General features: G+C 51.1%; 2 protein-coding genes across 8 annotated transcripts in view; one reads left to right on the top strand and one right to left on the bottom strand.

Moving 5' to 3' along the window:
* Window positions 1–1,753, bottom strand: part of Tmem63b (transmembrane protein 63B) — a 27,272-nt gene extending 25,519 nt beyond the window's left edge. Inside the window, 1 exon segment of the mRNA XM_048445252.3 lies at window positions 1,610–1,753. The gene's annotated coding sequence lies outside the window, so the exon portion shown is untranslated.
* Mrpl14 (mitochondrial ribosomal protein L14) lies at window positions 464–13,891 on the top strand. 7 transcript variants are annotated; one of them, XM_048445258.3, is made up of 4 exons: window positions 1,903–1,918; window positions 5,521–5,675; window positions 10,927–11,016; window positions 13,437–13,891. In XM_048445258.3, the coding sequence occupies exons 3-4, from the start codon at window positions 10,946–10,948 to the stop codon at window positions 13,801–13,803; spliced, it is 438 nt and encodes a 145-aa protein (XP_048301215.3). In that variant the 5' UTR covers window positions 1,903–1,918; window positions 5,521–5,675; window positions 10,927–10,945; the 3' UTR covers window positions 13,804–13,891. The 7 variants fall into 7 exon arrangements, with proteins under 7 accessions (XP_087754091.1, XP_048301213.3, XP_048301215.3 ...); XM_087897965.1 differs by lacking the exons at window positions 1,903–1,918; window positions 5,521–5,675; window positions 13,437–13,891 and adding exons at window positions 464–1,285; window positions 13,065–13,216; XM_048445256.3 differs by lacking the exon at window positions 5,521–5,675 and having other exon boundaries at window positions 1,809–1,918.

Here is a 13,891-nt window from a genome sequence, read left to right as displayed (position 1 = left end):
GGCAAGGTGGGGCACCAGAGGTGACTGGTAGGTCAGGAAGTTCAGAGAAGTGAACCCATTACTATTGATCACCTGTCAGGCAGGATGCCTGGCTCTTTACCTGCATTACACTATTGGATCCCAAAGATACACCTCGGAAGGAGTCGTGATAGCTAATCACGCTTTTAAATAGAAACAGAGGTTCAGATGGTTAAGTAACTTGTCAAGGTCACACGGCTCAAGAACAGCAGAGCTAGGATTTGAACCCGGGTTTCTGTTACTCTGCTGTACCTGGAAGGAACTTGTATGATATCCAAAAAGGGGTTCTTAGCTACTTATCATCCATCTTCTGCCTCAAAACATCCCCACCCACCTACTCACTCACTCATTGGCCAAGACTGTACTGGATGAACTAATAGCAGGCCCCAGCATGTGCCACTTGGGACATGCCAGGGCGTAGACCCTCTGGTACCCCGGAGGACAAACGTGCTGCCAGCATACCCCCACCTGAGCCTGGCAGCCACTCCCCTTCCCTCCTTTCAGAAATCTGGAAGGCAGAGAACTGTGGGCCCCTCTTCAGGAGGTGTTGGGCACAGTCTCATTTACCCCGGACTACTGCAGACCCGGGAGTAGGCTACAGGGTCAAGGAGTGGTACTAGGTAGGGAGAGGAGCCCTAAGGCCCCTTGGGCAATGGGCCGCCAGACCTCTGATCATGAGGCCAAGACTGGTGGCAGCACAAAGCCCCAAGGGCAGCCAGCCCCTCTGACCTCTCTTCCCCACTTCCCAGGCGCCCTTCTTTTTTCTGGGTAACACAACGACAAGCTTCGGGACAGCTCGCACCAGGTGGTCAAGACAGCCGGGAGGGACAAAGCGCGCCCCCTCCCCCTCAATAGGGCCTTTGCCTACTCCGGATTCGCGTCTGAATCTTCTCCCCACCGCACCCTCCAACGCAGGCCCGGGCGGCTCATGAATGAACTGCTCTGTGTGGGGCGCAGGAGAGGACATGCTCCCGGGGCCAGCCGCTTCTTCCAGCCGGCAGACCAGTCCCCACCAGGGCCAGCCACCCGTCTGGTGCCAGCACCCTCGAACCCTGCCTTTTGCCCAAGCATAGACTCCTTGTTCGAGGCCAGCTCCGTCCCCAGCAACGAGAGAAAGAATAAAGAAACCGAGGGCATTGGACTTGGCGACCCTAGAATGCAAAACTCGGGGGCGGAGGCGGGTGGATCCCTTCAGCGGCGCCGGCGGCTGGGGAGCAGCTGGGATCCGAGGAGGGCCGTGCAGGGGCCGCGCACCTGGACGGGGCAGGTGGGACGAGAGTAGCACTCAAGGGCCGGGACAGAGGGGGTCCCACCCCTTGGGATATCCCATCGGAGCGGGGGCAGAGGACGGCGCACATCTGGAGCCCCGACAGGGGTGGAAGGACTCACATCTGGCCAGGGACGGTGGGGGTTTGGGGACAAAGCGTGCCTCCGTTGGGTTCTGCGGGGCCCGGGCACCTCTGGGTCCCGCAAGAGGTGGAAGGGAGGGGACGCGCAGCTGAGTCGGGGTTGTTTTTTTTTCCTTCCTTGGGGTGGTAGTGGGATCCTGTGATCCAAGTAAGGGGTGCTAGGGAGGGGTCCGCGTACTCACCCCCAGGCGCAGACTCGGCTCCGACTCGGGAGCCCCGGCTCCGGGCGGGGCGGGGCTGGGGAGGGGGAGGGGGAGTCGCCGGGCGGCTTGAGCTCTGGGCTCCTGCGGCGGCCGCGGCAGCGCGTGGGGGAGGGGGAGCAGAAGGAGGGAGGGGAGCCAGAGGAGGAGCTCTCGCAGGACCCGCCCCCACGCCGAACACGTAGAAAGTGCGCGCGTACTCACGGAGCACCGCCGGCGCGCAGGCGCAGGGTGCGGGGCGGGGCCTGGCCAGCGGGGTTCGTGGTGGGAGATTGCCTGGGAGCCAACGCGGTATGAAGGGGCTCAGGAGCCACTTTGCTCCCCTCGCGCTGCTTCTCCTCCGCCTTTCTTCTTTGCAGTAGGGGAGGCTCTCTGGGGGAGGGGTGAGGAGGGCCCATAATGGGCCCGGAGTCAAGAGAGAGGAGTCCCCACCCTTCGAGAGGCCTCAGATCTGGACCTTCTGCATGGTCCACGCCGCTTCCGCGCTTCCCACGCCCCCTCGATTGCGCTCTCTTGCTTACCCCGGTCCGGGAAGTGGAGTCTTGGGGAGTAGGGACTGCGGTCTAGCCTGGGCCAAGTAATTTAGGCCGGTTGCTCTGGCGCGTCTCCCCTGCAGTTTATCTGCTCCTCTTTCTCCCAGTGGGTCTGGAGATGAGTTTGTTAGAACCTTCTTCCATGTAAAGAGGGGGTCCTTGCTTTCGCTTCTGTCAGGCTGAATGACTCCTCTGGTCCAGGGAATTCCCTGCTTTCTCAGTTCACCAAAGCCCGCACCTAACAGGGGTTAAGATTGGGAGGATGGAGAGGCGGACCGCCCCTTTTCTGTATGTCATCACACAAATCCCGAGCACAGAGACAGGGCAAACCACCTGTTTAATTTCGGGTTCTTAAAGGAGACAGGAAATAATTGCTTTCCACTGTGCGCAGTAAGTGAGCTTTGCCACTCTGAGACGTTAAGGGACTGATTGTGTAGCGGTCACAAGACCTGAGACGAGTCACCTTGGGTTGTTTGGGAAATGCTGGCACCCAGGGCCTTGCAGTCATGGCTGGACACTGCCTATCCTGGTCAGTGTGTGTGCTGTATTTGGATATTCAGCTGCCCGTTGTAGCTGGAAGGTTACAGCTATAACTGTTGTCTTTCAAGCATTCCCATGAGTGACTTGAAAATCAGCTTAATACATCATGGCCATCGTGTGTGTGTGTGTGTGTGTGTGAAAGAGAGAGAGAGAGAGAGAGAGAGAGAGAGACCCAAGGGCACGGGAGTGTATTATACTGTTTCTGTGTGTCAGAAAAGTTTGGAAAGGCATTGCTCTCTTGTATGCCTCTCAGTTTCCTTGACTTGAGTTTTCAGTCAGTTTAAACCTCCTGAAATTGCAGTTGGTGAGTGAACCAGCAGTGGGGCTTCCCTGTAACCCTAGACGTGGCAGGAGTTCACGGCCATCCTCAGCTGCCTGAGACCCTGTCTCAACAACACCAAACCCACATACAAAAACCCAAACCCTTCCCAAACTGTGAGGGTTTTGTTGGAGGTAAGGGAAAGAAGATGGAGGTGAAGATATTGTGTTGATCTGGGTTTGTGTGTAAAACTAGCCTGACCCACTCCCTGGAACAGTACAATTCACCTTGAGGCCAGACAGCACTGATAAGGCATCTCAAAGATGGAGATGGAGGCCATGGTGACCTGGTTTGGGGACTTCTGGAGATCATTGGAAGATTTGTTTCTGGAATTTTACTATTTTTAAAAAAGTAATACAAGTGTGAGTCCGAACCTCTGACCTCCTGGGTCTATTTTTCAAGTGGCTTTTATCTGAACACAGTGCCTAGAATCTTCGATGATACAAATTCAGTCCGTGCTCCCCTGCCCCCCAAGACAGGGTTTCTTTGTGTAGCCCTGGCTGTCCTGGAACTCCTGTAGATCAGGCTGGCCTTGAACTCAGAGATCCACCTGCCTCTGCCTCTTCAGTGCTGGAATTAAAGCAAAAGTCTTTTAAAGATTATCTTAGTATGTTCTTGTGTTGTTTGGCTGTCACGTGTGGATCTGCCCAAATGTGTTTTCTCATTATTCATGTTATGTGGTTCTGTGGGATCTTGGGAAGGCCTCAAGAAGTCAGGTTATAGTTTAACCTGTATTTATTTGTTTGTCTGTTTATGTGAGCGCTTAGGTCATGTAGCCCAGACTGGCTTCAGAATCACGATTATTCTGCCTGTGCCTCCTTAGTACTGGGATTAAATGGGTGCACCACCACACCCAACTTCAGTCTCTGTTTTAGAGGTCGAAGGTTTATGTGGTATAATTTTACAGGTATGTTAACCATGATAGTCAGGGTTCAAGAAAGGACTGTGATTCAGGGCTCACAGTGTTGTTCTGGGTCACGAATGTGCTGCCCCAGACGGAGAGGTCAGTAGCTTATTAGTCACTAGGGAATCTGGGTGGGAGGTCTCCTATCCAAAAACTCTTAAAAATCACATCTGCCCTTGAAAAGTCAGGAAGCATTTTTGCGTGACTCTGAACTGAGAAGCACTTTGAGGACTGTGATTCAAGGTGGAGGAATCGGTGCTGCCTTGTGATGGAGGAGTCTGTAGACCAGAAGGATGCCAAGTCAAGGTGGTCCCTCGCCTAACTGAAGCTAAAGCACTTTCAGATCCATGTGGCTCAGCTCTGCCCAGTGCCCCCAAGTGTCCACAGTTTATTGAGACCTGGAGCAGGGACTTAAAGGTCACAGACATCAGAGAGATGAGTTCTGCCAGTAGCATTTCCTCTTTGGGTCTAACCTTGCTAGCCCACATTCCTCTGGCTATCTGACTTCTCATACCTGGCTCCTTGCCATTGCCTCAATTAAGTCCTCATAGAAAGTTAAACCTGAGATAAAAACTGTGGACCAAGTTGAGGGATGGGTTGCTCAGTGGAGCTGTAGTAGAAATAGATCTTCATATTGTTGAGGGGAGCTGTGCTCCTTGAGACTGGTGCTGTGAAAACACACCTGGGCAGGAGAGTCAGATCAGCTTCTGCTTGGACTTGTGCTGATTGTAGTGTGTTACTATTGTTACTGTTATCGTTTAGTATTGAGAGGATGTTACTGTGTAGCCCTGGCTAGCTCAGAATTCAGTACGTAGACCACTTGTCTTTGTCTCCCACGTGCTGGGATTACAGGTGTGCACCACTGTGCTTGGCCTTGGTTATTTGTTATTTTGTTTGTTCTCTTTTCGAGACAGTCCAGTTTAATTCAGGCTGGCCTTGAACTTGTGTCGAGCTGATCTTGAGCATGAACTCTTGATTTTCCTGCTTTGCCTTCCTAGTATTGGGATCACAGGTGTATACCACTGCAACAATGGGAGCTTTTTATTTTTTGAGTTTTTAAAAGCATGTGCCAGTCTTCACACACACACACAGTGTGTGTTGTTTGTTTTCGGTCAAGTTTTTTAGTGGGTAGAACTGCATCTGAGCCATACCCCTGTCTTTCAGGGTGTACTGGGTAGGGACAAGTTTGAGCTCTGGTCTGGACTTGGTTGCCATATACCTGGGAGGAGTGGCAAGCAGTAAGTTCCATTTCTGACTTCATTCCTCCACCTGCAAAATGATGCAAGTCCTCAGCCAGTCCAACCTCTTAGCGTTGCCTGCTCTTAGTTGTTTTTTTGTTTCCATTGGGTGCTTAGGGATCTGGTGTGGATACGTTGAGAATTACAACATACTAGACTTGTGTGAAGTTAAACCGCACACACAAAATAAACTTCCTGAAAGAGAATGAGAATGGGCCAATAGGGAAACAGTAGCAAGTGTTTAAGCAACAAATGCAAGTATTTGTTGGTCCAAATGGAAAGGGTCTTTTTGTGATTCTTTAAAGTGTCTCGGCCTTTGCTTTTTCCTACTTAACATTTGATTTATTTTATTTTTGGAGATGGTTTCTGTAGGGAAGCTGGCCAGGAATTCCTAGACCGGCCTTAAACTAAAGGTACTCTTCTACGTCTGGATTCTCCTGCCCCTGATACTAGAGACAACCCAGGACATGTAGGCAAGACAAGTGCCTCTGCCTCCAGAGTGCTGGAATTGAAGGTGTGTGCCTTCAGGCCTGACTTGGAAACTATATATAGATCTGTGATACTCATATATGGCGTACTTGTATAGAGAGCATGGCTCTGCTGGTTACTTTGTATTGAAATTCAATACCCAAGGAATACCTGGGGAAAGATGGCCCAGCGAGGCACCAACACACTTGTACACAAGTCTGAGAAACTATAAATTGCTACCCAGAACCCATGTAAAGGTGGAAGGAGAGATCTGACCCCATAATTGCTCTCTGACCTGTGACACACACATAGTAGTAGATAAATAGCCTCAATTAATGGTGCTTTTTTCCCCTCAGAAAGCACACCAAGCATAGATTTTTTTTATTTTATTTTATTTATTTATTTGTTTGTTTTGGTTTTGGTTTTGGTTTTTTGAGACAGGGTTTCTCTGTAGCTTTGGGGCCTGTCCTAGAACTCGCTCTATAGACCAGGCTGGCCTTGAACTCTTAGATCCGCCTGCCTCTGTTTCCCGAGTGCTGGGATTGAAGGCGTGCCCACCACTGCCCGGCTGTGCAGATGCTGCCTTAATTGTTCTTCTAGTCCTTAGTTTGAAAACTAGCTGACTTCCCCCAAAAAGAAAAGAAAGCTGGCTAAAAATGAATCCTCTAAATCAGTGGTTCCTAACTTTCCTAATACTGCAGGCGTTTAATACAGTGAAACCCCCAACCGTAAAATTATTTTTGTTGCTACTTTGTAATTCTGCTACTGTTATGAATTGTAAATATCTGTGTTTTTCCAGTGGTCTTTGGTGACCCCTGTGAAAAGGTCATTCCACCCTGCCCCCAGAGTTGAGACCCATAGGTTGAGAACCACTGCTCTTAAATATCAGGCATCTCGGTGCATGAAAAAAGTCAAAACACAAGCTAAGCTCACAGAACATGGAAACTCTGGGCTCCACATTGAACAGCAAATCAGTTCTTCCCACTTGACAATTCTGAGCTGTAGCCATGTGTGTCGGTAGCTACTCTACCTTAGAGTCCTAAGCAGGGCAGACACTGGACCCTGCCTCCATGGAGCGTGCATTCCAGTGGTATCTGCATGTGGAAAGGCTAGTGGACACCTCACCAATGTGTTTCTGAAGTCCCCCTCTGTGCGTCTGCAGCATAGTGGAGACTTTAGCCGAGATGGAAAGGGGCATGCCTCTCAGTTGTATGAAATCATCTCCACCCTGCCCTGTGAAGGAGAGGTTGTGATTCACACTCTGAAGTGGGAGGTTAGTGCTCGGGAGTGGACCAGAAAATCACAGGAAAGGCCACCTCTGGCACAGAACTCTACCAAGTAACCTGACTCTGTCTAAATGAGTGTCGTAAAGGAAGAAATATTGAGTACTGTCTGGGCAAACACAATGCTTAGAAAGAAACAACATTCGGTGTACCCAGGTCTACCAAGCCTCTGGTCCTGTGTCTGCAGGCTGGACTCAGGCTAGCAGAGAATGTGAAGGCCTGTCAGGAGTTTCTTTGAGGTACATTGCTGTCCCATGGCTCTGGAGCAGTTAGTGATGTGGGCATTGTCCGTACTAGACTGGGAGGTGCTTCCAGGGTTCTGCGGACAAAGCATGGACTTCCGCCACCACTAGCACCATCTTGGCACCAGGGAACTCCTAGATGGGTTGCCTGTGGGGTTCCAGTGTCTCGTGGGGGTGGGGGTGACACCTAATTTATTTATTGCACGCCTACAGTTTTTTGGGACCCGAGATTGTTGTTTTCCAGTATGGGAGAAGCAGTTGTCAGTTTGGAGGAATAGGGCACCCAGGTGAGGTCTGTGACTGTGCCTTGGGGCCACAGGAAACTGCTAAGTCAACTGGGGTTGAGGTCAGAGGTCACAGTCACTGCCAGATCCATTAGAAACAAAGTGGCAGTCTTCCCTGGAGGGTGAAGCCTGTGCTTGAGGGTTGGGTGCAGAGTCGCTGCCCACCTAGTTCCTGGTGCCATTTGAGATGCCCTTCTAAGTTTCTGAATTTGGGGTAGTAAGTGGTAAGGAGTAGAGTGTGAAGGGACATCCAGAATTACCCAAAAACCGCAGGCCTCTGATCCCAGTGACCTGGGAAACTGAAAGGCATGACTGGGCAATTGAGTGAGGCGGTATCTCTGTGGTAGAGGCCTTGCCTAGCACTTTTGAGGCCCTAGGTTCAATTTCTAGCTTGTCGGAATCAATCTAGAGCTGAGATGTGGCTTAGTGGTAGATGGCAGTCCTGGCATATGCAAGGTCTGACCCCTCAGCATACTGAACATTTCCATCAGTACAGGGTACAGGGCTGTCCTGGTATAGATGAGCTGCAGATCACGTGGACAAAATGGCCTCGGACTAGGTCAGATTCAGTAGGCAGAGGGCGTGGGGGCCGGCTGAAAGCAGTGCTACGTGGAGGCCTGGGCCTGTTCTGTAGTAGTCAGAAGGTTCCTTGAACACTGGGATTTGTGGTGGTACCCTTCAGGAGCTTCTGGGGACCTCTCGGCACTGGTGCAAGCCTCAGGCTAACATCCTAGGAGCCCAGTGCAGAGGTGAGGTCCCTGTGCCCTCAGGACTGACTATGTGGGCTACACTAGATTCGTTTTGAATATCCAAGGATCCCCTTTCCTCTGGGAGCAGCTTGAAGGTCTGTCAGCATCAGATGGCCCAGCGTGGCTGGGGCTGAGGGTGCAGGCTGCTGCCCTCCAGAGCTGTGGTGGTGCTCTACCCATTTGTAGTTGTACTTAGAGCATGAGCCCTTCTGGCTACCTACACTGCAGATTGTCTCCAGAACTCAGGTGGGGACTGGGGCGTCATTCAGCTGTGCAGTGCTCGGCAGACAGGCTGAAGGTGCTGGGTGCAATCCCAGCCCCACAGAACACAACCGAAACCTGGGGTTGGATTGGAGAGAATCCCCTCACCTGGGATTTCAGGTCCTTCAGCAGGCGGTGAGGGGCCTACAGATAAAGTGGGCGTGTAATGTCAGTAGATTTTCTGGCTTTTGTTTTTGTTTGTCTTTGAGATGGAGGTCTATCTATATTGCCCTGGCTATTCTGGAACTTGATGGTTGCCAGGCTCGTCTCAAACCCTGCCTCTGTCTCCTGAGCATGCTCCACCACACCTGGCAAATGTCAGTCTACTTGATGGAACTAGAGCATGTTAACAGTTGGGGAATACTTCAGGTTGCCATAAGTGGACTATTGTGGTTCAGATTTCAGCCTTGCTACTCCTCGCTGTGACACCTTGGTCAGGTTACTTCTCTGGCCTCGTGTGTGTGTGTGTGTGTGTGTGTGTGTGTGTGTGTGTGTGTAACAGGGAGGTTAGGTATGCACTGCACAGTAGTGTTTAAGTGAGATGACAATGCACAGCGTTGGGCTGTAATGGCCACAACAAAGGTTCATCAAGAAAACAGGGCCCTAAGAGCGCAAGCAAGGCCTGAGGGACGCCGAGGGCCTGGTTGTGCCCTTGACTGGTTGTGGGCTCTTCGTAGTGCTCTGTGTACCTCAGTTTCCTCATCTGTGGAATGAGATGGGAAGGAGGGAGGAGCTGATAGGCATGGGGTGCCCCGCCTGTGCTGGGCGCTCTCCATAGCTCATATGCCTGGGATCTTTGCCTTAGTAAAGATGGATTTTCCCATTGGTCTCTGTGCCTCAAGTGCTCAGGGCCGCCTAGGTTAGCTGCCACCTGCTGCACGTTTTCTGATCGTAGAGCTGGCCAGGACTTCATAGGCGTCCCAAGCAAAACACTGCACTAAGTGACAGGCATTTGTGGAATGCCCGCACATTTCTGCGGAAGTGACTGGTGAATTCTCTCCCACCTTTATTAAATAGTCTTATCTGAGGCAGGCGTGTTGAAACCTCGCTAGGCAGAGCTGTGTGTAAACACTGGTGCACAGGCCCGGCTCTGGGGCTCCCCAGCCGTGCCCTCCAGCCAGCTGTCTGAGTGGAAGAGCTGGCCTGCTTACAGCTGGGATCCCCGGCTGGTTGGCGGCAGACTTTTCCTTGCCATGCCGAAGCGATGTTTGTGCCCTATGGGACCTTTCTGGATTCCTGACGCCTGGGTGCCTTAACTGTCTCCTGCCTGTGGAAGATTTTCCATGCTGTGGTGCTGTGGGGAAACTCACCCAAATATAGACTGTGGTCAGTGCCTTGGCAAGGGTGGCTTCGGCTCTGCTTTGCCGACCTTGTGCTCTCCAGGTGTCCTGGTAGTCACATTTGGGGGAAGGGTGATATGTGACAGGTGACTTTGGAAGCTGCCTTGATCGAGATTTACAACCCTCTTTTGGACTGAAGCCAGGGTGTGTGCAAGCACGCTACCACTGAGGTATATTCTCGACCTTTTAAAAACTTATTTTTGAAAAAAAATTACTTTTATTTTGTGTGTGCCAGTGTTTCCCTACATATATGTGAGTGCACAACTTGTGTGCCTGGTGCCCAAGGAGGCCAGAAGAGATACCTGACCCCTGGAGCTAGAGTTCCAGATAGTTGTGAGTCACCGTGTGTGTGCTGGAAACTGGTCTCAGGTCCTCTGCAAGAACAGGTAGAGCTCTCAGCCACTGAGACAGCTCTCCGACTCCATGTTTTGTTTTGTCTGTTTTTGTCCCTGTTTTTCTAAACAGGGTCTCACTATGTAGTTGACCTTCTTGGAATTCACTCTGTAGACCAGGCTGACCTCGAACTCATAGAGATTGCCTGCCTCTGTCTGCCATTGGGATTAAAGGTGTGCGCCTCCACTGCCCGACTTGTTTTGTGTTTTAATAATTTAATAATTAAATTAATAATTTAATAATACGGGGTCTCATGTAGCCCAGGCGGGCCTAGAGCTCACTAGGTAGCACAGGTATTGAACTTTTCGTTCTACGTGCTGGGATTAACAGATGTTGTAAATTACCCAGGTCAACCTAGCGCTCACTCTGTAGTCCTGCCAGGCCTGTGCTGCCAGAGCTGGCTGATGCTAATCTACCTTCTTCCAGGGTGCTGAAGTGGGTTCAGAAGGCACACAGGTGTCAAGAAGGTGTACGGCTTTGTGTCCCTCTCGGAAAGTTGTGGCTAGCTCAGGTGTGCTAAAGGACTCCGGGGTCGGTTGCCTGGGGAAGCTGTAGAGCTGCTGAGGGCCAACCCAGCTGCCCAGGGTGAGACTGTGACTCAGCACAATTGGGAGCTGGAGTTCTGTCTGATCGGCGTGTATCATCCCAACACTACGATTCTTGTTCAGTGACTAATGAGCTTGTGCTCCGGTGTCCTCTCCCATACATGTCCCATATAAAACAGGCTCTGTCCCCTTTCCTGCAGGTTTGCCGTCTTGAGATCCATGGCTGTCCTTCCTGGGCTCTGGGGTTCTTTTGCCCATGTCAGCAGAACATTCAGCCCGCGCTGCTTCAGGTAATGCTTGATACCTTGTTCTTAAGAAGTTACCTGGGTAAGCCTGCACCCTGACTGGATCCTGTGATGACAGAGTGGGAGGAACTGGGCGGGGTCGTGGGCCAGTGCGGGAGGGAGAGGAAGCCGTTCTTCAGTCCCCGCCGGTCCCTTAGAGGGGCCACAGCTCTTGATCCTGTTGTTCCCAGGGCTTTAAAACTCCTTATGTGCAAAAAAATATTGCTCTGTATGTGTGAGAAAGAGAGAGAGATTGATTTGGGCATGCAGGTGTCATGGTACACATTTGGACGTCAGAAGACAGCTTGGAAGTTGCTTCCTCCACAGCGTGTGTCTCAGGGATGAGCTCAGGTTGTTGGCTTGGTGGCAGGCGCCTTTATCTGCTGAGCCATCTTTCATTTTTTTTTTTTTATTTTTGAGACAGTTTCTCTGTAAAATAGCCCTAGCTGTCCTGGAACTAGCTCTGTACACCAAGCTGGTTTCATACTCAAAGATCCGCCTGCCTCTGCCTCCCAAGTGCTGGAATTAAAGGTCTGTGCCACCACCACCCAGCCCACCCCAAACTTTTTTAAGAATGAGGTGGGTTTTTTTTCTTTTCTCTTCTTTTCTTTTTCTTTTTCCCAGGACTGTGGATTGAGTCTGGGGTTTCCAACTAACCCTCTCTAACCCTCTTTTTACATTTATTTTGATTTTTGTTGTTTTTGTTTGCTTTATACAATAGATTTCCACTGTAGAGCTGCAGCGGGGCCTGGATATTTCCCTGTAGACCAGGCTGGCCATCTTCCCACTTGTGCCTCCTGAGCGCTCAGGTTGTGAGTGTGCTACCAGCCGCCTGCTTTACCTTTATTTAGAGATGAGATCTCACTAAGTTTCCCAACTCACCTTGAACTTTGGAGCCCACATTGACTTTGAACTTGCTGTCTTCCTGCCTAATCTCCTGTGTAGCCAGGATTGTATTCTTGCAACACAAACTCCGGCACAATTGTTCTTTAATTACAAAATTGTACATTCTTGCCAGTACATGTTTCCTTACCAAACCTAGGTGGCCCCACCCCAACCACTGTGTCTTCCCCTTTGAGATCCCGTGCTGCCCGGCTCTGCTAGTCCTGCAGAGGTGAATAGGAATCGCTTCTAGTGCAGAACGAGAGTAGGGGAAGCAGCTCAGCAGTAGCCTGGTGACCGGAGTGAGTTCCATACCTAGGTCCTGTATGGTGGAAGGAAGGCGCCACCTCTTGTAAGTTGTCCTCTTACCTCCACACGTGTACATGTGCGCACACATACACGAAGTGAATAGAAGTAGTTTTTAAAAATAGCACAATGTGTATAATAGTAGAACAGAGAGAGGTCTGGTGAGCGCTGGTCAGGTCTGAGGAGAGCTGTCAGGAGGGGGAGGTGAGGGCATCTAGAAGAGGGGTTCTGAGGAAGCCCTCACAGAAGCAGCTGTGGGATGGGAGGGGACTGAGAACTCGGGACTCCCGGGTTGGTGGTGTGTGCAGCACACATTGGAGGGAGCTGTGCAGTGGAAAAGTCCAGGCTAAACAGAGGAGCAAGAGGCCCAGAGGTGGAGTCGCTAGCTGGAAGCCATGGGGATAGGCGAGGAGAGAAAAGGTTCTAGGGGACCCTGGGGTTGTGCTAGAGAAAGCCACACTTGGGGTGAACAATGGGAGACAGGAATTCCATGGTAGGAAGACTGGATCTGCTAGTGACAGCATTCTGTTTCTGAAAAGGAGCGGTCTGGGGTAGGGTGCTGCAAGCTGTAGTCCATCCTCCCGCCTTGGGAGGCTAGGTAAGGGATCACTTGCTCTCAGGAGTTTGGGCGATCTAGAAGACCCATCTCCAAAAGCAAGGCAAAGCCCCTTGCTAGCATCAAGAAGTTGTTGCCTGGACAGTGTCTGGTTTCTGTCATGTTGTGTCTGGACTCCCTCAGAATAGAGTCTCCAGGTTCCCAGATTCCAGGAGAGCAGGGAAGGGCTGCACCTGGGGAAGCAGGTTCTTCAGGATTGGCAGGGGTGAGGCTGCCTATAGAGACTCCTTTAGTCCTCCTTGACTTTCAGAAACCAAAGGCTGGAGATGAAGTCTGCCGTGAAGTTTGTCACAGAAAGACCCAAATCCTGACACCCAGGAGAGGGTCTCACTGAGAAACACAGGCTGGCCTCAAGCCTGTGTGTGATCCTCCTGCCTCGGCTTCTCAAGTGCTGGAATTACAGGTATATGCCAGCACACAATCTTAGAAGCTCTCAATTTTAAGGAATTGGGTAGTTAGAGTTTCACAAACTCCTGACTTTTTGTTTTGATTCCTGGGTCATACTCTGCTTAGCATGTACATGTATGTATATGCTTGTGACTGACATGTACCTTCCAGCTCTCAGACCTGTCCCTTGTGGTCCAGAGAGATCTATATCACAGACTTTTTTCTCTCCCACTAGCACCTCCGGGAGCCTCTGTGCAATCCAGAAAATGACTCGGGTGCGTGTAGTGGACAACAGTGCCCTGGGGAACACCCCGTACCACCGGCCTCCGCGATGCATCCATGTCTACAACAAGAGTGGGGTGGGCAAGGTAGGCGACCAGATTCTGCTGGCCATCAAGGGACAGAAGAAGAAAGCACTCATTGTGGGACATCGCATGCCTGGCTCCCGAATGACCCCAAGGTTTGACTCTAACAACGTGGTCCTCATTGAGGACAATGGAAACCCTGTGGGGACCCGAATTAAAACACCTATCCCAACCAGCCTTCGCAAGAGGGAAGGCGAGTATTCCAAAGTGTTGGCCATAGCTCAGAACTTTGTGTGAGTGGCGTGCCTCTGAGCCATACAGCCATTCCCTTCACACCGGTGACAGTTGGAACAGAATAAATGTTTTAATGTGTGCTTCCTTCCTA

Source organism: Myodes glareolus, chromosome 18 (assembly GCF_982192425.1).
Source record: "Myodes glareolus chromosome 18, mMyoGla1.1, whole genome shotgun sequence".
Lineage (NCBI taxonomy): Eukaryota > Metazoa > Chordata > Mammalia > Rodentia > Cricetidae > Myodes > Myodes glareolus.
This window is presented reverse-complemented; position numbering and strand designations above follow the sequence as displayed.

Excerpts from the sequence above, each read along its gene's own strand:
- Mrpl14 (XM_087897965.1), top strand. The coding sequence starts at position 947 with ATGAATGAACTGCTCTGTGTGGGGCGCAGGAGAGGACATGCTCCCGGG. Across the intron at positions 1,286-10,926 it reads CGCGCACCTGGACGGGGCAG|GTTTGCCGTCTTGAGATCCA; the intron begins GTGGGACGAGAG and ends CCTTTCCTGCAG. Across the intron at positions 11,017-13,064 it reads TTCAGCCCGCGCTGCTTCAG|AAACCAAAGGCTGGAGATGA; the intron begins GTAATGCTTGAT and ends CTTGACTTTCAG.